The 21,872-nt window shown below is 47.9% G+C and overlaps 3 protein-coding genes across 24 annotated transcripts in view; 1 reads left to right on the top strand and 2 right to left on the bottom strand.

Moving 5' to 3' along the window:
* Positions 1 to 20,735, bottom strand: part of LOC107272586 — a 35,302-nt gene extending 14,567 nt beyond the window's left edge. For 11 of the 17 annotated variants that reach the window (XM_015749858.2, XM_015749867.2, XM_015749861.2 and 8 more), the window contains exons 1-6: positions 20,204 to 20,735; positions 14,465 to 14,526; positions 2,722 to 2,880; positions 2,211 to 2,450; positions 424 to 2,131; positions 123 to 209 (exon numbers count right to left, since the gene is read on the bottom strand). In XM_015749858.2, the coding sequence (XP_015605344.1) occupies positions 123 to 209; positions 424 to 2,131; positions 2,211 to 2,450; positions 2,722 to 2,880; positions 14,465 to 14,515 (2,245 nt within the window). In that variant the 5' untranslated portion in view covers positions 14,516 to 14,526; positions 20,204 to 20,735. Of the gene's footprint in view, positions 1 to 122; positions 210 to 423; positions 2,132 to 2,210; positions 2,451 to 2,721; positions 2,881 to 9,974; positions 10,164 to 14,464; positions 14,527 to 16,201; positions 16,348 to 20,203 lie in introns of those variants that run through there. The other 6 variants (XM_015749863.2, XM_015749872.2, XM_025089918.1 and 3 more) reach the window with 3 other exon arrangements.
* Positions 4,040 to 13,939, top strand: LOC112495091. 6 transcript variants are annotated; one of them, XM_025089941.1, is made up of 4 exons: positions 6,061 to 6,215; positions 7,849 to 8,010; positions 11,316 to 11,434; positions 11,964 to 13,939. In XM_025089941.1, the coding sequence occupies exons 2-4, from the start codon at positions 7,913 to 7,915 to the stop codon at positions 11,981 to 11,983; spliced, it is 237 nt and encodes a 78-aa protein (XP_024945709.1). In that variant the 5' UTR covers positions 6,061 to 6,215; positions 7,849 to 7,912; the 3' UTR covers positions 11,984 to 13,939. The 6 variants fall into 6 exon arrangements, 4 of the variants coding, with proteins under 4 accessions (XP_024945707.1, XP_024945709.1, XP_024945708.1 ...); XM_025089939.1 differs by lacking the exons at positions 6,061 to 6,215; positions 7,849 to 8,010 and adding an exon at positions 4,040 to 4,693; XR_003061297.1 differs by lacking the exons at positions 6,061 to 6,215; positions 7,849 to 8,010 and adding an exon at positions 6,977 to 7,457.
* Positions 20,736 to 20,963: 228 nt separating the features above from the next.
* On the bottom strand, positions 20,964 to 21,826 carry LOC107272606 (ERI1 exoribonuclease 3). The gene has a single exon (XM_015749914.2). The coding sequence runs from the start codon at positions 21,673 to 21,675 to the stop codon at positions 21,016 to 21,018; it is 660 nt and encodes a 219-aa protein (XP_015605400.1). The 5' UTR covers positions 21,676 to 21,826; the 3' UTR covers positions 20,964 to 21,015.
* Positions 21,827 to 21,872: the final 46 nt, after the last annotated feature.

The following is a 21,872-nucleotide window of genomic DNA, read 5'->3' as shown; positions in this document are numbered from 1 at the left end:
CATCTCATTTACGATGGTGATAGTAATATATCATTGCAGATGAGAAACCCGCGAGAGGATGATACACAACGTTGTACACTGAGAGCCACATCGAGGATACAGTTTTCAGGAGCAATCTCTACCTTTGACTTCCCTATAGCCAGCTGGAGGTTCACAATGGATGTACTTGCTGCCTATGGGAATGATTCTGTTCCCAGATAATCCCCTACCTGGATGACAATATTATTGTAATATCTAGCAGATGCTGGAACAAGACTGTGAGATTGGTAGACGCGGACACTTTTCGTTTTGAAGGATCTAGTGAGGTAGGAGAAGGCCGGAAAGAAGGGCGATAAAAGAGATAACGAGTAGAAGAGAATGAAAGACACACGAGTAAAGGAAGATGTCGCGTCGTCAAGTATTAATTACTGCGTTGACACTCACCAGCGTCGAGTGACTTGCTCTCTCGGTGATTGGCTATTCGCCTGGGTTCCTGACACTCAGCCTTAGACTCAAATTCCCTTTTTCGGACAGCGACGTTAGGAACGCTCCGTTTACTCGACAGCCTGGAGAGTTCGCTCTTGTAGAGGCTCGTCCTGTCGCTGGTAGGCTCGTCGTCGTCGCTCAGAAGTCGTCCGGATTCGAACTGCTTGGCGCGACGTGAAACGATCTGCAGTCCTTGCGGAGGCACGGGGAATTTCTCCCCGCTCTTCTTATCCGGTCCAGGCGACGAAGGTAAGGATGCCGTGCCATTCCTGAGATCCTGAGCCTGCTGCGATTGATGATGCTGGTCCTGGTTGTGCTGACCCGTGGTCACGTTCTCATGTATCCGCGACAAAGTCGTCACGAAGGCTTTGTTCGAGGTCGAGTTCCTCTGCGGCGCATTGTTCGCTGGACGAAACTGTGGAGTACTGGAGCCATACTTGAAATGATTTTCCTTTACGAATTGTCCATTGCAGTCGTAGAGAGAGGAATAGAAATGATCGCGAACTGCTTGAATTTCTTCGGCACTCGGAGGAAGTTCGTTAGGACTGCTCCTGTTGCCAGTGTACTCCGATTCAGAGTCCATATCAGTTTTGACTCTTTGCACGTTCTGATTCGACGGCTTCCCGCCGGATTTACTTGCGCGTTCCATTGAGCTTCTACTTGGTGACTGTTGTCTGGGCAAAGTCGCTGAATGCTGCTGCTGTTGCTGTTCGCTCGGTGGCCAAACCTGTCTCTGTAACTTCTGAGGTCTCGCATAAAATTCACGTTGTATCAGAGGCTGTACATGGGCCGTCGACCTAGCGGATTCTTCGGGCGATAACCACCCAATCGGATGGCTCGGCCTCCTCAGGAATTCCTCCTTCTGTTCGAAACTCTTGCGCAGCCTGGTCATAATGACAGAATCATCGGAGCACTCGTTTCCGGTGAGCGTGGAGTTCGAGTCGTAAGAAGAGAGACTCTCCTTGCTGGCAGGAGAAGAATCCATACTGAGCCGTGATCCAGGATTGCTGGATTGCTTGAGCGCATCGGCGCTACCGAAGGGACCGGAAATATCGATGTCGTTAACGATACCGCTACCTTCGCTAGCGCGTCTGGCAACGATCCTTCTGCCAGGTCGATAAATTGGAACCTGAGGTTCCGCCCTGGACATCGGATAGCGATCTAAGGACTTTCCAAAGTTACTGCTGTCAGGCTTTACTCGTTCGTAGATCGGATCCTTGATCCTGTCGTAGAGCTGCTCTGTGCTGGGTCGAGAGTAGATGGATTCGGGTCGCGTTCTGTCGTAAAGATCGAACCTGCTGTCCGGCGGAGGTCTGTACGGCTGGGGCGTCGCGTTCAGTAGATCCTTCTGCTGTCGTCGTTGCTGATTTCTTTCCGCTTTTTCGTACAGCGTCGCGCTATCCTGATTGTGAGCTTCCAGTGGCCTCCGTTGCGAGGACACGATCATCTTAGGGTCCTTGCAAACGTCTTCGCGTTGCTTGTAACTTTCCGTACCGGTGACCTGATTCTCGGAGCCGGAAGTCGAACACACCCACGACTGTCTGCTTCGAGGAGACGGCCCTGGGATCATGCTGCTCGATCGACGCTGCTTCTGCGACGTCCTCTCGGGTGAACGTAGTCGCGGTCGTTGATTCGTCTCGGGGTTGTGGGCCGTGTCACCAAAGTACTGTACCGAAAGAGCAACGATAAGAAAAGAAAGAAAGAAACAACCCCGGGGGGGGGGTTGGCCCGGCCCAAAGCCTTACCCTCTGCAAAATATCGTCCTCCTTGGATACAACCAACAAACGTAGCCAAGGACCCGCCTGCTGAATACGTTGCACGACGCTGGCGTATTGCTCGCCACGCGTCGGCGCCCCGTCCACGGACACAACCCGGTCTCCGGTCCGTAAACCCGCTTCCGCTGCCGGCGACTTCGCTCGCACCTGTTTCACGAAGATCGTGTCCATCGGCTCGTCGATCCTCGTCCGCTCGTGTCCCGGCAACATCTGTTGAAACAGCAGGATGCATTCTTTAGCCAGTCGGCGCGATTTCACCAGGAAAACTCAAACGCACAAACAGACCTCCCATCAAACCGATTTACGTTTAAACTAAATAAACCGTCGCCATATTTAAAATAGAAGCGCAAAGAATAAATGGCGTCCATGCGCCGGACCCCCCCAAACATAACCTCTCAAGTGCACTAGACCGAGGGTAGCCAAAACATTTCCCCTCGACATTAGCCCGAACCACGAGCAAAGTAATTCAAGAGACACTTACGCAACAGGACTCGGGCGGATAGACGATAAAATGGCGTAGGGTAAATCCAAAGCCATTTTCGCTGCGTCGCAGAAGAAGCGTCCTGGGTCCCCGTGGCGGAGTGCCCTCTTTCGTGCCAGCAGACGAGGGTGCCGGTGGCGGTGGCGAGGCGTGTCCTAACTGTGAAGCATAGAGAACAAATTCCTTTAAATCCAAACATAACCTAACACTACGAGACGACGAAGGCCGTCATTGCTCTCGATAATCGTCAGGATTTCCTAACGGATGACGGCAGGTTAGACCCTCTAGAATCGTGTCGTCTAAAATGACCTTAATTGATTGGCTTGATTGGCTAGGTCAACCCTCGTTGGGTGCTGGCCGTGTCAATCTAGTCACAATCCGGAATTAACCTGTTGATAGCCGGCGCAGGGGTTACTGCTATGCCGTAAAAGCATTTCGCTCTGATCTGACATTGTCCTAAATGCATTTTGAACATCCCGAAATTTTCACCCTTACAGACCTGTAGGTAAAACGTGTCCCAATGGGGTTTACTACCAACTTGAGACACTAAAACCTAGAGACCTGTAAGGGGTTGAAGGGTAAGACATAGGGTTCGTTATAGACGGTTGACATTCAATTGTATTTATTCAGACTACTCGTCGGAACCGTTGACAATGGATGATCTCATTAAAGGTACACCTGGTGCTTGGGTCTAAAGGGTTGCGGATGACGCCGAGTGAGAGAACGCGAGTAAATGGGAGTAAATCTGGTTGCCTACGGGATCTTCGCCAACAGGCTCAACCGGCTTTGCTGGCATGTATTACATGAATACATGTGCATTTTACACGCGAGATTTATATTTAGAAACGCGGGAATATCCGACATTGCCAAGTGGCGGCGAGTCTCTGCAAGTCTTCCTATGAGCCATCGTCGTGCAGACTGCGTAAACGGAATTGAAAGAAGCCTACCCAAAATGCACCGGAAGTCGCGAGACATGCGAATGCGCCTGCTGAAACAATCAAATCGCGCGAACGCTCGGGACAATGAGACGCCGAGGAAGTGAGAGAGGGACGCCAAGTACTTTTTCGTTTGAAATTGACGCGCAGAATCGTAAAAACATTAATGCCAATCACGCTCGTCGTTACGACGGTTAAAAGGCAGTCGAATGACGTCGGGCAAGTCGCGCGAGACTTTCCAAAGGCCGACGTTCGACGTAATCGGCTTTGTTTTTAATCGTTGCATTCCAGCAGCGTTAATCGGGCCGTCAATTAAAACGCAGGCCCGACCGGTCGCGGCGCGTCCGTACCGAGAGACCGACAGAGGACAAATAAAACAATGAAAAAGGTCCCGGAGGAAAATCCAATCGCAAAAATCGTCGTCTGCGTCTAATAACGTAGATGCCGTAGATCTCCAGCTTATATACTGTATATGTATATAGTATACAGACACCAACTCGAAGGAACGTAAAAAGGCGCTACGCGTTAAATATTTGTTTGGGAATTATTCAGTCTGCACGTAATCGCCTCGATGAAAACCTCCTCGGACGCGTAGTAAACAGTAAAGATTCTCGTTATCGTCCAGCCTTGAGTATCCTCGCTGGTCCGTTATCCCTTATTTTCTCAAGGTCAACATTCAAAGCTACCGTGTCTGAGTTCCAACACGAGCGAGGCTCACAGTGGACACGTTATTACCCCGGTGGTTACGCAGCCTAGAGCGAGAGGTACCCAAGACTTACGAATACGAACAGCTAATAATAGAGGATGCATCGATCACCTTGGGTTAACGTTGCGCAGGGAAAGACCGTAAAGGCCTGTTTTCAATCAGTGTCCGAACAATGTTTACAAGGGATGTTGCGTCACGTCGTATCAACTCGGCAAATCTACGTGTGGATGGATAATCTGGGCAAGAAGAGTCGATGTTTGCGTCCGATCCCTTTCTTTTTATTTCCTCCAATTGTTATACTACCAGAGAAAGAGAGACGGACAGACAGAACGTAAGTACGAACAAGAGAGACACGTGCAGAAAGGTACACGAAGGACTCACGCAAGTCCTTGAAGACCCATTCACTGGATGACCTATGTACACTCCGTGTCGAAAGCCAACGTAACGATGTGAATGCGTGTGATTAGCAGTCGCTCGCTATGATATTCGTCAAAGGGAGTCTGTGAGCACATACTATATATATATATATATATATATGGCTGCCTGGCAGCTGCCGACCTCCGCAGTAAACTGCATACGAATCCACGTGTTGTATATAGCTGCATGAGAAAGTAGATTTAGCCTGGACAAATTAATTAGCGACGTTTGTCGTGATACGTGATATCGCAAGGGAGCAGACGGCAGAGACGTGCTCGTTGGCTGCCGTCACGGCGCTCGACGTTAATTTCACGATTTTTCGGTAAAAGATCGAAAGACGATCTCGACTGCTGCCAAGAATTCGTTGTGGGTCGCGTGGGCGTGACACGGGAGAATGACGAGACTGAGCGAGAGAGATGGATGGACAGAAAGAGATATAAAAAGAGAGAGAGAGGAGGAAGGTGGCAGACATCCAAAAGGTGAAATAGCACGAGCTACGAATTCGAAATAAATCCTGCTAACGTTTACATTAGTATAGTTAGGTATTTCAAAAACTTATATATTACCCGTTGACAAACTGCTGTTCCGAGTAAATAAGTGTCAATAGGCAAAAAACGGGTATGTATCGAGAGAACATGTATACACGTATACATATATCGCGCGGGGAACTGTCAAACGGTTTTTCGAGATACCACCGGAGTCAAGTTACCTTCGGAATTAAGTTTCAAAGTAAATTAAAATATTCAGACTCGATATTTATTTGTTAAAAAAGCGGCAATATATATATATAAAAATTAAATATCAAAAATATGTACATAACGTATCGACCGAAGCGCAATTGACTTCGGTGGTACAATGTCCGAAGGTGTGTATCGAGCGAGCGGGATTTGAATCGGAAATCTCAGTGGGTCATAACCGCAAGCGGTGGTTTGCCAGTATGCCATGTGGTTTTCCGCGTTATCTAATCCAGACTCGCGTATATGTATTTATTGCGTTAAAAGAGGAGTCCGACTTTCCCCCGGAGTTAAACCTATTGATAAACATATCACTGGGATATCATGGCTATTCCGATGTGAACAGAACTCGTAAACACTGTGTATACATAGTCATGAAAAAAAAAAGAAGAAAAAAAAAACCCAGAGCAAAAAATAACTGTCTGTACGTGACTGCACGGATACGAAAAGGTCTACGTAAATATAATACAACATACCTAAAACAGTCTCGAGTACCAGGAAAGCCTAACAGACCTGGACGGTTACTACATAGTAATGGCGGCGAAGGCAGCGCGTATAGTAGCGTCCGCAGCGCAAAAAGGAATTCGGTGTGATTCGTCTTAATTAAAGTGTCATTAGACAGAGCGAGAGTCTCGTGTGTAGTCGAGGCAGAGCATTATGACTTTATGAGACTACGAGTCAAGGCTGGACAACACGCAGTGGGTGAGGAAGTTGTTCTTCGGAGAAAGAAATAAAGAGAGCCCGGGGCAATCGTCCGATCGTGAGATACGTACGGATACAGAAAGCGTCTAGAGGCGTCTCCAATGACGCGGGGAGGTGGGACGTAATTCTTTAAAGGCGTACCTCCCATGGGAACGCGGAAATTTATATTAATCAGAACAGCTCCGATAAACATCCTACGGATTCAGATTCATCGTTACCGAAGGATATCTTTGACGTTTTACGCGGAGTCTATATACGTGCGAGGAGGTATTTACCTTACTACGAGGAGCAGCAGCAGGGAACGGTTTGTTGATGCGACGTTAACGATTAACGCGATTAAAGTGTCCATTGGTTGGCGCCAGAACGTTGAGTGGCGCTGTCGATGTATAAAATATAAGAGTCGTTATTATTTTTCTCTTTCAAATGCACTTGTGTTCCGCGCGAGCGGTTCGCATGGAATTGCGAGAAGCCACGTCACATCTGATCTTACGAGATCGTACGGTATCAATTAGACTAATAATAAATGCCGACACGAAACGCGTGTGAAAGTTCTTTAAGTCACAGGAGTTATGTACAGAAGCGAATGGGACTGTCCGCAGTCCCGTTCGCGCGATATCAAAGTCCGCCATGTTGTCAGCTGGTTGATCGTTAAAAGTCGCTACGTAAGTCAGTTAGTCAGTTGGTAAGAACTTGTATCAATTCTTCATGGAAATTAAGCGCATTTCATGCTTAAGGCGGAGGAGGTCGCTTACGGTTTCGTACGTGGCAAAACATTATTATGGAATTGGGCAGCCAGGCGGTTAGCATCCTCAGCACGTGCGTCGTGAGCGCCATCTACGGGAGTGTGTCGTACGTGCGTAGGGACGCCATTTGAGCGGGTTGCTACCCTCGACGTGTATTATCCTTTAACCTCGTCTTACTCTTCAGGCAGGCAGGCACGCACGTGTCGTATCGCGCGGAGAATTGAAGATCGATAACAACGGTATAGGATCTATCGAAAGTTATCGCGGCGTCCGTTAAGCTTTTGAATAAGCAACGCCTACCCGAAGTGCATCGCTTCGAGCGCTCGAAACCCGGTAAAGATACGATCGAGTCGACACCAGCCGGCGCGCACTAGATTACCGCGCGACCTAACCTAGTAATATTTCGTGCGTGAGAACGGGTGGACCGGAAAGTTCCTTGAGGTTCGCGTGATTCGTCTGGCATTTGAGGTTACGTACCAGTCGGCAAGACACAACAACAGTACGTATACGTGTATCGACGTACGGAATATAATGCTCGAACTCGACGTGAACTTTAACATGGTGAAACCTTTAAGCCGCGCACTCGTGCCGCGACTGAATATACACAGATGGCGTTGCCTGGTTTCCCCTCTCTCGGATGACCCTCGGCAATTCGCGGCCCAATGCGCCACACTCAATTCTTACTGTACCTGACTGTCTCTGCGCTGCCATAACGTTAATGCCTTTGCTGCACACGGAAGTCGCGAAAGGTTAGGTTGAGGCGTGTCGAGCGCGTCTACACCCAATATAAATCGGGTCCCCGTATCTACCGCACGTATAACGATATTACCGTACCACGTAACCTATAAGCAATAAGTTCTCGATGCCATTCAAGAGTCGTGCATTTTCAGTCGAGCTCACATAATAGGAAACTCGTCGTCCGGTGGAGAGTCACCTGTGCTTCCTGGCTTTACGATGACAGCAGCTGCCACAGCCGTCATTTACGGCACAAGCATAGCTGCGCGTATAAGCAGCAACGACATTTTACCAAGCAACTGCGACTCCTTCCGAAGGTAAAGTTCCTCCCTACGTAAACACACATACGTAAGTCCCCCGCGTCTACATTTCATTCAGCCCATTGTGTCCTGCTGCTCGTCACGCATAGCGACGCGTGGATAAAGCATACGGTAGTCCCATTATTATTTTTCGCATTGTTCTACGGAAAAGAGGATAAAGTTTCGACGCGCTCGGATGCCACTACGATTCCTCGGAACGTGCATACATACGAGCTACGTAGCGACTGGAGGCCTAACCGAATTTCGCAGCAACGTCATAACCGGAGCGCGACGACATCGGGATTCGCATAATATTAACAGTTCACCAAAGACATCATGATTTCGTGCATTCCGTTGGGACCAGGTAAACAGTCGTCACGCACGAATCACGTCGCGACAGCCAAACAATGCTGATACGTACGTAGCCTGAAGCCTGGTCTTTCGTCACCGGGATGGACCTCCTCGTATCCTGATCACATTTCCCGGATCGAATGGCTTACTCCTCAAACCTATAGTCGGCCAAGTCAGCGTCTCTCTCTCTCTCTCTCTCTCTCTCTCTCTCCCACTCTTTTTAATCGAGGCAACCGACTTCCTCGCAAACTCAGGAAGCAAAAGGGCTTCGAGTTGCGGGCGCTAGGATTCTAGGAGAGAAGTGGGTCAGCCCGCAAGAGATCGATACCCCACGTAGGTAGGTAGGTAGGTAGGTAGCCAAGCTAGCCAAGCGAGCCAGCTAGAGCTTGAAGTCTAGATGGGTAAAGCCAGGTAACAGGGTACCATGACGATTGGGGCAATGCTAACGAGTAGAGCGTAAAGTCTTAACGGATAAAAGTCAAAGGATGATCCGAGAGAGTGAGATATATATATATATACACACACACACACACACAAATGTTCCATTAGGGTAGGAGACAAGATTGCCGTTATGAGAGTTCCATGACGCAAGTCCCACATCAGATTTGTATTCAGAGTCTCGTACGTTTATCGCAGCCTCCTCCTTCCTTCCTATTCGGTTTCATTAACGGATGCCACGCTTTGAATCTAATCTAACGCACAGCCTTGATACTCTCTTGGTAAATATGCTTATACAACCCATATGTTCGATTAAATTTAGCGAACAGATATCTCATTATCAGGCTTCCTGGCCTCGATGTACAAATAATTATAACGTCAGTCGTCGAAACCTCAACGGGGACAGTTTCGACGGATCGTCCAGGATTTCTTCTATTTCTTCTGAGTTGCCGACGATAACTTTTCATTCGGCCAAGAGATGCCCGCGAAATACGCGACTGAACGGACAAGTCGCTCTGGACGGAGATTCGAGGTTTTTCTTGAAAATGATCTATCGATCCTACGATACACGAGTGCATACAATCTCGAGAAGTACACCTGCCAATGGCGTGGCAGCGTTTTATCGTGGATCGCTCTTATCGGCGTGGAACGTCGTTTCAATTTGGTAAACAAGACAGTCGTTACGCAATTCTCTCCAGTCAATTGTGAGAAGATTCGAAACTCTGGCTGACTACTTGAAATCTTACTCGAGAATAGAATCTTTGGCTCTGGAGTGCGTGCACCCAGTAGGCAGTCCTGTGGCTGGTGTATGCCCTGACCTGATGCTGCTGGCAGCGAATACCTTCGACCTTGGTTCGCTCGAGAGATTAAAGAATTATGGATTCGGTGATACAGTTCAAATTAGATAAGAGTCTGCCGAGGGTCGGGGAGATCAAAGTTATTTTAATCAATTAGCATGTATACGATTTCGTGCTAATGAACTTTTGCGCGTTATGTAATTCCGTCAAGAACGTGCTTACGTAAAGACCGCACACGAAAGAAATCAGTACGATGATTCTGTGACGGGTAAATGAAACACTTCTTTTTACCTAAATCGCATAAAAAAATAATTTACAGTTCTAAACCAAACATTAGGATTATTCGCATCGATCTTACTTTTTCAAATATAAATACGTTAATCCGACTCGACTCACCTATTTGAAATTAAGGTCGTCGCGCAGGAGGAATCAAACAGGCGAACTCGACTCGGCGAATGCCGACGTGCAGGTAGCCTCGCAGAGGTAATCCACGAGATGGTCACCATTAAAAAAATAGAGATGACGTCACGGCAGCACAGAGTTTAAATGTCGCACAAGGAGTAGCCATCGTATGCACTTGACGGGCCGGACGAGGACGAATACGAAAAACGTATTAAAAAGAAAAAGAAAAAAAAAAAGAACAAATCCAAGAGGAAGGACAACGAAAATTCAAAGTCAATAGACACTGCGACGAGTCTCACTTGGATGCACCGATCCGATATATTTGGGTCAAGTCCAGAAGATAAATCACCGGTCCAAGGGAGCAAGGAGGGAGAGTGAGATAAAAAAATGGTCTACACCGACCAAGTAATCGTGAAACGTGGGACGATACAAGGAAGAGAGAGAGAGAGAGAAGAGAGAGCGTCGCGGCGCTCCTTCGCTCGGCTGGCACGGTAGGCGTCGCGATACTGACGTACGTGATAGAGAGGACCAGCGTCGTTCAACACCCCCACTCGGATTGCCACTACCAGCCACCTAACCTTATGCCCGACGTACCTACCTTTGCCCATGTGAATCGGCTGAGTCGCACCTGTGCCCTGAAATACGGATGAACCGGTAGGAGGAATTATAAATGAAAATTGTCGTTGCCACGCCAATGCTATACCAGTACATAATGTCCACGGTAGGATCATCGCAGAGCATCGGACGGTCCAACGTATAAAATTGTATGATGGTATAACGATGACTCAGTCAATGACAGTGTATTCGGTTGATGAAACGTCGTAAAGTCAAATAGCGTAGAAATAACACGTAGCGATGTCAAGAAGTAAACGAACTTAACTGATGCTAATACACGAGTATTAGTATATAGTATCTAATAGGAGTATTTTCACCTGGGGTGAAATTATTTGAAACATTTCTTTTCCCCCAACCGATCGTACGATCGAGGAAAGGATATGACCGAAATCGAAAGTTTGATGGCGGGAAAGTTAAAACCGGTCGATCGTACTGTATGGTATGGATCTTGTTCTCTCTCTCTCTCTCTCTCTCTCTCTCTCTCTCTCTCTCTCTCTCTCTCATACAATCATAAACGATGCTAGTAACAGGATGAACCGGAGGAATAATCGGGTACTCGAGGTTCTGCTACCTAAATAACTAGAGATGATCTTGCTTTGGCTGGCAGTACTGGGTTGGCTGGTTGGCTGGTTGGCTGGTTGGCTGTTGCTTTTGAGATTTTCAAAGGGAGCTTACACACAACGCGGGCACTAACCAATCATAAATCAGGCACTGCTTCAGTTCTAGATATCTAAACTGTCGGACGTACATACCAGCTGAAGCTTCCGAGTGGCTCGGACTTGCGTCACAGATAGGAGATGCGGAATGGACCGAAAGAGTTTACCAAGAAGCGTATAAAGGTTAGTGAAGAAATTTTATAGGTAGTCAAACGGAATACGAATAAGTGACCGTTGAGTAGTTGGTGGCGCTACGGTCGACATGACGGAAGTAATGAGAACTAATTGCGCTACGGTTATCGATAATGACAATAATTCGAGCCCCTCGTAAAATATAAATATTAAAATTACGCTTTACGATTTATATGCATAAAAGAACGCAAGTTGAGTGACGTCATGTCATTATTCCAGACAGACCACTTAACCTTGCCAATTTACTTATCGACTGGCTGCCTTTGGCACGATCTCGATCCTCGAGACACATCGACCATGGTTAATCGAGAATCGACCGATCGTATCCGTTCGGTAGTCCAAGGGCTCAGGGATTGGCGATCGATTATCGTGAATCGTCGATTTCCACTATCATCACTGATAATAAGCAATCCGACCCCGTTTCTGGCGGTTTATTTGAAACCAAAGTTTCCTCGGCATTTAAACACTTGTCCGTGGGAGTTTATTGAAAAAATAAAACTTTTTCTTTTTTTACTTTCAGCCTCACCCACCCCTAACTAATCTGTTCCTGATCGTCTTCTCTATTGGCCGGTATTTCCGAACCTCGCAAGACCACCCGGGGCGCGCGTGACGACTAACGCGGAAAAAAGAAGCGCTTGGCCGAATTATCTTTAGTACCATCAGACGCCACGGGGCGCGCATCAAGAATCTCAACGATGTCCATATACACTTGTAACGGACCGAAGGAATTTTTTATCTTTCAACCCTAAGTAATCGTGTAAACTGAATTTCTTTTTTTGTACACTCCGCTACCGATCTACCGTGTATTAGCATATCGATAAAGCGCAAGGATGGAACGCGGAGACGAGGAGTGTCGGACACACCCTTTGCTACGGTTGCCTCCCCATCTCAAAATTATCCCCTGAGCGTCAGACCCAAGTACGTATTCAACTTATCTGGTCCTAAGGGATTTCCGTGAGGATGTGTATGATGAATAAAAAAATTATTTCCTAGTGTTCCTTGGAAGAAGACCCCCTCTTGATACCCTTGGACTAGCCCTGGATCCCGAGTGGATGAACATTCGGGACCGTCTGAACCACGTGGCCCCCCGCCCCAATGCACTTGTTAGTACAGTATCGGTAGACAACTGCTGGAAGACGCAGCTTGGCGCGCTCGTCACAGGAAGTGGACCAACAGGAGAACGTACATATACCACCGGTACAATCACCGGTACGAACGAGATCAGCGAAGAGACTTTTCATCCGTATGAAAAGCGTGGAAAAGTTCATTGCTCGAGAGGGGCCGACGGTGCCAGTGGGGGGGATCAGTGAATAAGGGTGAATCGGTTTATATGGGGTGAATAGGACGGATGAGTATCAGGGAGTAAAGCAGTAGGGGTTGTGGGGGGTTCGTTCCACGTAGACAGGTCATTCACCCAGGGGATGAACGCGATGAAAAAGGGAAAATACTCCCACGTCCATTCCGATGGTCTTGACGTGTCTTTCGAACAACCCAGAAGCTCCGTACAGCCAGCAGCTACCTAATTTCGCCATGACTTGACAGTTTCCTCGACGATATTATGTACGGCTGGTAACAACGAGATGGCGCCACCGGAGTTATTCTAAAGTATCACTTTACCAATGTTTACATGCTGCCTCAGCCGCGTCGTCCCCGTGTTCACCGGAAGCAGAGGAAGCCCTGCGCACGGCAGGAAAGCTAAAAGAGCCCCGGCTGAGGCTCGCCGGACTTTTCGTCGGGCATCGAGCCACCAGGAAAGATGTGGAGGCCTCGAAATAACGTTACGAGGAAATTTCGTGGCTCGTTAATGACTCGCGGTCGAGTCGTGTGCCCAGGAGTTGCGTAATACCTCTGTCGAAAATCACCATGCAGCATTAGAGCCGACTTTTATACACTCTGTCGGACTTGAACCAGACCGGCGCGAATAGCCATGACAATATTCAATGATCTTAAGGAGAATCGCGTGCACGGAGGATGTTCAAAGTCGGGGATGCTTCGCTTGTGTCCTTACCAGAGGGGTCGGCTGCGACTTCAGGTCTATTCTTACGCGGCTCCTCCTACGAAAACACCGAACCAGCCTTAAACTACCCTTGTTACCTCTTCCGTGTGGGGATAGGGTGTCGCTGGGGTCTGTCCTCACCCTACACACTGCACCCTTATAAACCGTAACACGTGGTAGGTATGTGTATGCCAAAGCAACGCGATCCGTATACACGTGAACTTGCAACCCTCCATACATAATTCTAGCCTCTTGAAGGGAGCTGGCGCGCACACCCACGCACCCACACCGCAGAGGCCACTGGCCTGAATGCTCTGCAGTCTACAGTTCCTTTGCTACCTACTCGTCGAAGGGTGATTCAGTGTGACACGGTGATTCCGTCGGGTGACTCACGCGGTCGTCCAGGAGCGGGTAGAGCTCACCCTTGCATGTATATTCTGGTATTGGATAAGAATCGCAATGTAAATTCTGAGGGCTGGCAGTCTGAAAGTGAATTTGTCTAACGGGTCGGGTCTCTATGTTTGTCGTTGGGAGTCGTAATGCACCCAAGACGGTAACACGTGGTCTGAAAATATAAATGTAAAAAAATAATCTACAACGTAATCAAGGTCGAGTTACAGGCTATTACAAATGACCGAATGGCCATCTTTGACGGACTTCCTGAATTTGTAGACTCTCACGACCAGTCAAGGATGTTTATACTTTTTACGGGTATAGCCAACGAGCACCCTGAATTACCGGGCTGCGTATTCAGGGGCGCCGTGGCCATCGACATGAAAACCTGCTGGCAATGCGCTCAAGGTACCCGGGTGCTACTGGCAGTGTTAAACTCGTGGCTACGTTCACGTTCAACCTTTTACTAGGTTAGCGACGCAGCCGACCGACTAGGCGATCGATGCGCCTCGATGCGGCTCGACACGCAACGATATCGCCTGTATGTGAAAGCGCCTGCACGCGGGCAACCCGACGTGCATACACGTAGGGCGTTTGGACAGACGAGCAATTAATGAAAAATATTAACTCACCGCGTGCACGGATGCGACGATCCCCTGCGGAGTGGTTCGGTCGTCCGCCATTGCTTCTCCACCTATAAAATAAGATAACAGATAGATACTTCGGTCGGTAATGCAGTTGGACGTAAAAAATTCGTTTTATTAATTTCCAAGCACGCGATCGTCAGCTTAGTCTGACGTACCGTCGGCGTCTTCTTAGCCAATCGAGTGTTGGTCTCGTTAACGTCTTACGAAACGTCGTGCTGATATTCACTGACTGTCATATTTCGGGAAGCTCAAAGTCGGATTTTCACGAGGCACTCCGCGGGCGAGAGGACGCGGCCGAACGGCAAACGGTTGACGAGACGGAGGAAGCACGGGGGGTGGACGAAGAAAAGAGAGCGTGACGATAGAACCAGGAGAAAGGTAGTTGCTCCTCTTATCCTTTTAGAATTGCGAGATTCCACGTTCGTCCAAATGGACGAGATCGATCAAGCCCATCGGTCATCGAGGGACGGAGGATTTGAGGGAGAATCCGTGGAATCTTCCGAGATAGCTAAAGCGCCTCTAGGCACTCGAGCGAGGGACGCGAGCCAAGCGGAGTCAGTAGTGGCGTACCGGGTAAAATTTATTCGACTCGGGTCAACGACCATGCAGCCGGCTAAATTGGAGCGGTGGCAGAGTCTGCATTTCCTGGAGCGTAAACGCGCCCGCGGAATGCGACGCTCCGCTATTCCGCCAGCTCCTTTCGGTATTTCACAGAGTTTCAGTAGCTCCGATATAGAAAGTCCATCGGACAAGAGGATCGTCCGATCCGACTGGCACACGATTCCCTTAGCACTGGCTTCAGGCACCTATAGGCCAGCTGCTGCCACGGCGGTTCACGAGGATTGCGCAACAATGAAGGCGAAAGAAACAATCGAAAGGATCATTCACGATCGGCGAATAATCTCCGGCACGAATCTTGACGCACGCTCAATGTCGCTCGGACGGTAACTCGAGAAGGGGTTCTTCTTCTCCGTCTCCACGATACGGATTGGACCTTCGATCCGAAGCCAATTAAATTACGTGATCCCGTACGAAGATCTTGATACGTGCATCGGACCGTGTCGTACAATCCTGAACTCGTCCCGCGGCCAAGCATTGAGATCGGCGAGACGCCGTTGAGATGCACCTACGTCCACTTACTCAGACTCCACCCGTCCACCCACCTGGTCATCACGTGGACGAGGGTTGCTGAAAAGTCCGAGATTATGCAACCAGGATAAGTTGAGTCAGCGTGTCGACTGTGCGAAGGCATGCAAGCCTACGTGTTACGTGACGCGCGGACAAAGCCCCAATAGTGGCTGAACGTTGTCACACACGTCGCAGTCGATGCTCGTCAATTCGTAGGATTTGGCCGCCATTACACGAGTCTCATTGTCCATAAGGCACGCTTACCTGCCAGCCTGGCTGACGCAACGAGTGCCCAAGGACGAGCATAAAGGTTGGTTCCTTCCTTCTACGAGCTCTCCCGTGGAACGAGCCTTGGCTGATCTTGCTCGCGCCGTGCTTGTAGTCACCTTCGAGTGAGCTTCCCTACTCGCGACCTTCTCACGCTCCGCTCCCTGACGCGGCGACCGAGCGCCGAAAACTCGCTCGTGGCCTAAATACAGCGTAGGCAGGCACTAATTATATTTCGCCTGACGATTAAGAGAGCCTGCGGATAGAAAGGGATAGAAAGGTCCGGCCGCTTGCTGTGGAATAGGAGAACACGTGACGCAATCGTACCTGAACGGTGACTGACGACTTCATGTGAATTTGAGACGAGCGAGTCCTCGGGGTGTCTCGTACCTTCGGAACGGCGGGTGGCACCTCTGCGCAGTTCCGGCGCGACGTACAGTCGGGGAATCTTGAGAATATTTAGTAAAAGTCCCTTCCGGTACTGTCACTGCTTTCTTCGCTTGGTCCAATGCAATTTGAAAAGAGCCCAGGAACAATCGGCCACTCATACTTCAGGACGTAGCCAGGGACTTTGAACGGACCGAAGTTGGTAAATTCTGCTCGACTAACAGGACTTCCAAGAGATACGATTAGACATCCTTAAGCCCGGGCAATGTTTACCCAGTGTGTCAGTCGGCCAGTTAGCAGCCTCTGAATGACGCATAAACCACCGTGAGGTAAACGCTCGGATTCCTTGTAGCGAGGATGTCCCGTGGAGAAGTCAAGAATTCGAGAGCATCGGCCAGACCAAAGTGATCGATGACTTTCGCCCTCGCGCGATAATCCAGTCGATTAGTAAAGTGAAATAGCGAGAAGGTAAATTTGACAGATCCAAGCGTTTCCGTTCCCAGAAGCAAGGTTTCTCATTGATTCTCAGCAGCGACGATCGTCCATTACTAACGAGCAAGTTTAACGCCCGTCAAAACAGATTATTCCTTGAGAAAGTGAAACCCGAGCGATCGTACGTTTCAAAGGAATAAGATACGTCTTTCTAGATTAAGTGTGAACCTAACCTCGCGCAGGTAACGTAAACCAAAGCCCAGCCTGTAAGTCCCCAGGACGGGGACAGAGGGGAGTAGCAGCGGCAGCAGCAAACGGACAGACAGTCAGGGCCAGAGAGGAACAGACGAGAGACGAGCTAATAATAGCGGTATAATGCTGAGTTAGCGGCTGATTCAACGTCCTGAGACGCTCTAGTAATTATCTCGGCGACAGCTCGAGCAACATCAGGAACAGTGTCCATCGGCATCAGTGTCTTTGGCCACCGCGTCCATATGACGTTTTTAGGTTAGTTCGATTTACTTTGCCTAGAAATTGAGCGCGTAGCGCGTACAAAGAATTGACCCGCGGACGAGGAAGATCCTCGTCGTCGGCTGACCGACGAACCAGGCCAGAATAAAAAGCTGGAGAGCTCTTGTCCTGGTGGTCGTCGTAGACCGTCTGCCGGCACTACGCTTCGAGTATTCTCCACTCGGGCACTCTCACTCACTCCCACTACTACCACTACCTACTACCACCTACTACTCCTCTAACCTCCCTCAGTCTCTTCGAGCCCTCTTCACTCTGCTTCACTCTGCTTCACTCTGCTCCTCACTCTCGGCTAGACGCTGCAGTCACGAGTCAAGAACACGCGTGATGCCACGTGTCTCGCCGTACGCGTCCAAGAAATGGCAAGAAGCACTGCACGCGTCTTGATGCTATAGTCAAGTAACGATTCCGTAATCCTTCGGGCCGATTCGATCGTATTCGGACGCTCGCTTGACTCTGAACGTTGTAGCGGAACAATGACCGCTGGAGGAAACTTGGTATCGGGACAACTAAAAATAAAAATCATTCGGGTATATCGGCCCGAGTGCAGCTGCGCCAGTAAAAACGTTTCTTGACCTTAAATGTGGCTGATGCGAAGTGACGCTTTGGCTTCTCACGCTTCTCCTTGCGCACTTCACTCCCGAGCATCCGCCGTAATCGATTCAATTAACCGTATTGATTCCAGACAATGGATGCCGTGCTGATCTGAATACGTATATATAAACGACACAGCTGCTATATATTTTTATTCCACTTACTTTCAGCGTGGCACAATGGTAGGCAGACGTAAATAACGCGAAGAAGAAAAGGAAAAAAAAGACTTGTCGCAGTTCCTAACAAAATGGCAGACGCATTCCTACGTGCACGGCGATAGACCGAATCGTCGCCTAGAAACCGACGTCTCGCGAAACATCTGTCGTGCAAGTGTGTACCCTGCGTGAATTCGAAAAGCCTCCGACCCGGCGATCGAATAACGAGGGAAAGAGACAAGGTTAATGAGAAAACGTGTTGTCCACCTTCAATCGGATAAGACAGATGACAAAGATTGAATCGTAACGGTGCGCCATTACGTCGTCTCGAACGTAAATTACCTTTCGGTCATGGGAAAATATTGATATTCATCCGGCAGACAAATTACACGGCCGTTAACGATCGTCTCGGTTAGTTTAGGTTAGGTTGACTGGTGCCGGAAAGTTGTCGACGGAACGCGAGAGTGCGTGGATGCGCCCGGATGTAAATCCCTCCTGGTGCAGGATAAACGGGGGAGTGACTCTAGACAGAAGGAATAAAAGGGTCAGGAACCCCTGTCAAACGAATACGTGTGTATATATACACGTAAATTCCTATCGACGACTAGCAGGAACAATTGAACTGTGATTTAGTCTGGTCGAAGGACGTCTACGAGAATTCTATAATTAGTCGGCCGGTTTTTTAGAATAGGGAGAAGCTATGCAGATATATACAATTAAAACTGCGCCGTGTATAATTCTGGTTATTGTCCAAGAGTACAGTGACATTTACCAAGAGCATACAAAACTACCCTATCTTATCGTCGATTGAAAATAGCGGCGAATCACGACGAAGTTCACAAAGTATCCGCAACGTGAACTCCTCGCTAGTTCAAACTCCAGAATTCTACGAAGAAGCTACCAGCGAGTTTTATCGTCTCTTGTCGTGTATGGACATTCGAGAATGCGTGCCGATCCCCATCGTCCCCATGGCTGACTGGAACCGATCCTGAGGAGCGGGAAACCTGATACCGCAATAGCAGCCCGTCCCCCCTGATTCCATCCAGTCAATTCGAGTTATACGATCTTCCCCGTGTCAAGAATCTTCACCGCGTTTTATTCGTAGCTCCTTGAAAAATTTTATAAGGATTACTTTTTACCTGGAGTCAAATGTCTGGTCCAGGATACTACTCTGCCTCGTCTCCATGTACCAAATAGCTATGTATATCTCTGACGCAAGGTAAGCTTCGACTCTCTTGTAGTTTCTATCGTTAATTAGCGTGGCTATTGGGGCCATTTAACTTTTTGCTCAGTGCCTTTCGTGCGTCCAGTACAATTGACCTGGAGGTAAGGTTGCTCAATCGCTCAACATCGTTTGCTGTCCCCGAGCTGTGCTTTTTGTTATGGAAACAACGCTGCAATCGACTTGCCCGTTGTTATGGTTTCGTACTGTATTGTTAAAGCAGCTCGAATGAAAGCACCGCTATTACTACTGGCTAACTCTGCTATTAGCACACACCTGCGTTACAGCAAGTGTTAGATTGTTGCACCATTGGCCGACCGTGACGCACCATAGAGACAGACAGATAGAGCTATACGATAGGAGGCAGCAACAAGAAAACCAGCGATAGAGTCAAGGAGGCTGTCTTGATTTATCAAATGCCAACTGGTGCTCCTGCGACTTTGTGGATCAGGTGGCTGCGTATTGTGAAGAGAGCAAGGGATAAACAAAGATATAGAAACAGCGAGACGGAAAGACCGAAAGAGAAGACAGAATCGGTATCTGACTTTCTTCCAAGAGAAATCGTGGCATATCACTTTTTCCATAGAAAGTTTCAGTGCCGCCATCGATATTCCAGGTGATATCGATTGGAAATTCAATTCGGCTTCCTCTTATCTTATTATCAGAGCGAACGATTATTCGTATTACATTATCCTTATTCTAGATCTATAATTTATTACTACAGCCTGCATCTGAGTGCTTCTTGCGATGACAGTCGTCGGATCATTTATATACTGAGCATCAAGGAGCGACAAGGATGAAGCAGGTCGGTGCAATGAGGATGCGCTTGGTGCATTCTACGACCCAGCAAGTGATATAATTAAAGGAAATATCATTGTATTAAGATTGCAAGTAGATCGCTTTACGGTCTTCGGGCAGAGTTCATACCTGGCACGTGAATTAGTATGGAAATTTCAAGTGTTTGGTTGATTTATCTTTATCGTGATTCACTGGTCCATTCTGCCTACTTACTTTGGAAATCCTTGGAACAGCTCCTTTGGTGCCAGCAATAGTCCTCATCGGCGTCCTGCGCTGCTACCCACGATCACGCACTTATTTTCACAATCACGACACTCAGGTTCGTCTGGAGTCTCGTGGACTGGCGTTGCGTTACGACGCATACTCGCAAACGCCAGTAGGACGCGATGCGAATCGACTTGTAAGATCCTTAAGGCCAGCGCGAAAACGATCGCGATCACGCCATAAACAATACGGCTGTTCTGACGACAGGAGGACACGCGCTTTTGTTCACTGCTTTGTTATTAGGAATTGTGTATTGGATTGCGACGAGGTGAGTCGCGTAAATGCAGACGTATCACTTGTGACGGTAACGAGAGCAACGGCGAGTACGTGGGGAGCGTGAAGCAGCGGCAATAGTGGCGAGTACAACTACACGGTAACATGGCGGCACTCTCCGATGCTGCGATGCCTAACCAGCCAGCCAACCATTCAGCCAGTCAGACACCCAGCCTTCGGGATAGCCAAGGAACTGAAGAAAAAACTTGACTTGATTCTAGTGGCATCTTGCGGAAGAATTAGGAACTAGTGTGATCTCTAGTATTTTCTTTTGTAATACCATTTAGCGGTAGTAATGTGCAGTTTTGTGAGATGATAAAGTAGTTTGTTGGATTTTACCGACAATCTATGGTTAAAGGATCAAGTATTTATTTAAATGAATAAAAATAATTTTTTTAAATTCATTATTAAATAGGGATTTAAGTGGACTCAACTCTTTAGGGTAAAACGTAACTTTTATTTGTTTAGTTCTTAAGAGGGACTGTGTATCATTTTAAAGTAGATGTTATGTTATATCGAGGTTTGTAAGATTTGCTTAATTTTTCCATTACTTTAATCATATTTGTCACATCATCTATACCAGAATGTAATCTTCCATGCATGGGAAGCTGTAATTTAACTAACATTTGTCTCAGACTTCTAGGATAATATTGAGTAGCTGTAGCAAATATGCGTTTCAGGTCGATCCAGCTTGTAAAGTACTCGGGAACAGTAATACCTTCGAGCTCACATTGTTTAGGCAACATTACTTTTAAATCCCAATCACCAGAGGTGACAAAGGCACTTTCATTTCCTTCTTCAAAGAAACCACCTTCGGTTAACCATTTACAAAACATAAAGAATGTCTCAGGAAAGTGTTTCTGGTCGTCTACAGTCTCTTGCATAATCCCTGTGAGCTCTGTGCAGAAGGGAGTTAAAGTAGGATGAAATCGAGGCTTGATGTACTCATGAAATACATCTTGAACTTTCCAATCTTTAATCCTTATGGCTACGCAGGGTAGCTCAATGATTTCTTGAGGCACAATTTCTTTATCCTTGTCACACGTGCATTCCAAATCCAGCACTAACAGATTCTTGAATGGCTGCGTTGGTTCCTTCAGTAGATTCTTTATGCTTCTAACGTATCCTTTTGGGGCAATACGTGCCATAATTCTATCATTGATATCTATGTATGAGCCTCAGTGCCTTTTATTATATGTATCACAATTCCAAGTACGGACTAGAAACATGTACGACATGCACTCCATATGTATCGTCGACCTAACCGCTTCAAAACATTGTTTTTCGAAGTGCTTTCGTATAGTCGAGTAGGCTACATAATATATGAATGAAACGAAAACCATCG

Source organism: Cephus cinctus, unplaced genomic scaffold, assembly GCF_000341935.2.
Source record: "Cephus cinctus unplaced genomic scaffold, Ccin1 Ccin1_scaffold1205, whole genome shotgun sequence".
Lineage (NCBI taxonomy): Eukaryota > Metazoa > Arthropoda > Insecta > Hymenoptera > Cephidae > Cephus > Cephus cinctus.
Note: the sequence above shows the minus strand (reverse complement) of the source record. Positions and strands in the feature narration are given on the sequence as shown.

Coding starts and splice junctions, on each gene's coding strand:
- LOC107272606 (XM_015749914.2), bottom strand. CDS start 21,675: ATGGCACGTATTGCCCCAAAAGGATACGTTAGAAGCATAAAGAATCTA.
- LOC112495091 (XM_025089939.1), top strand. CDS start 4,461: ATGCATCGATCACCTTGGGTTAACGTTGCGCAGGGAAAGACCGTAAAG. Junction 4,694..11,315: donor GAGAGACGGACAGACAGAAC/GTAAGTACGAAC, acceptor GCACTGCTTCAG/TTCTAGATATCTAAACTGTC. Junction 11,435..11,963: donor TTACCAAGAAGCGTATAAAG/GTTAGTGAAGAA, acceptor TTTTACTTTCAG/CCTCACCCACCCCTAACTAA.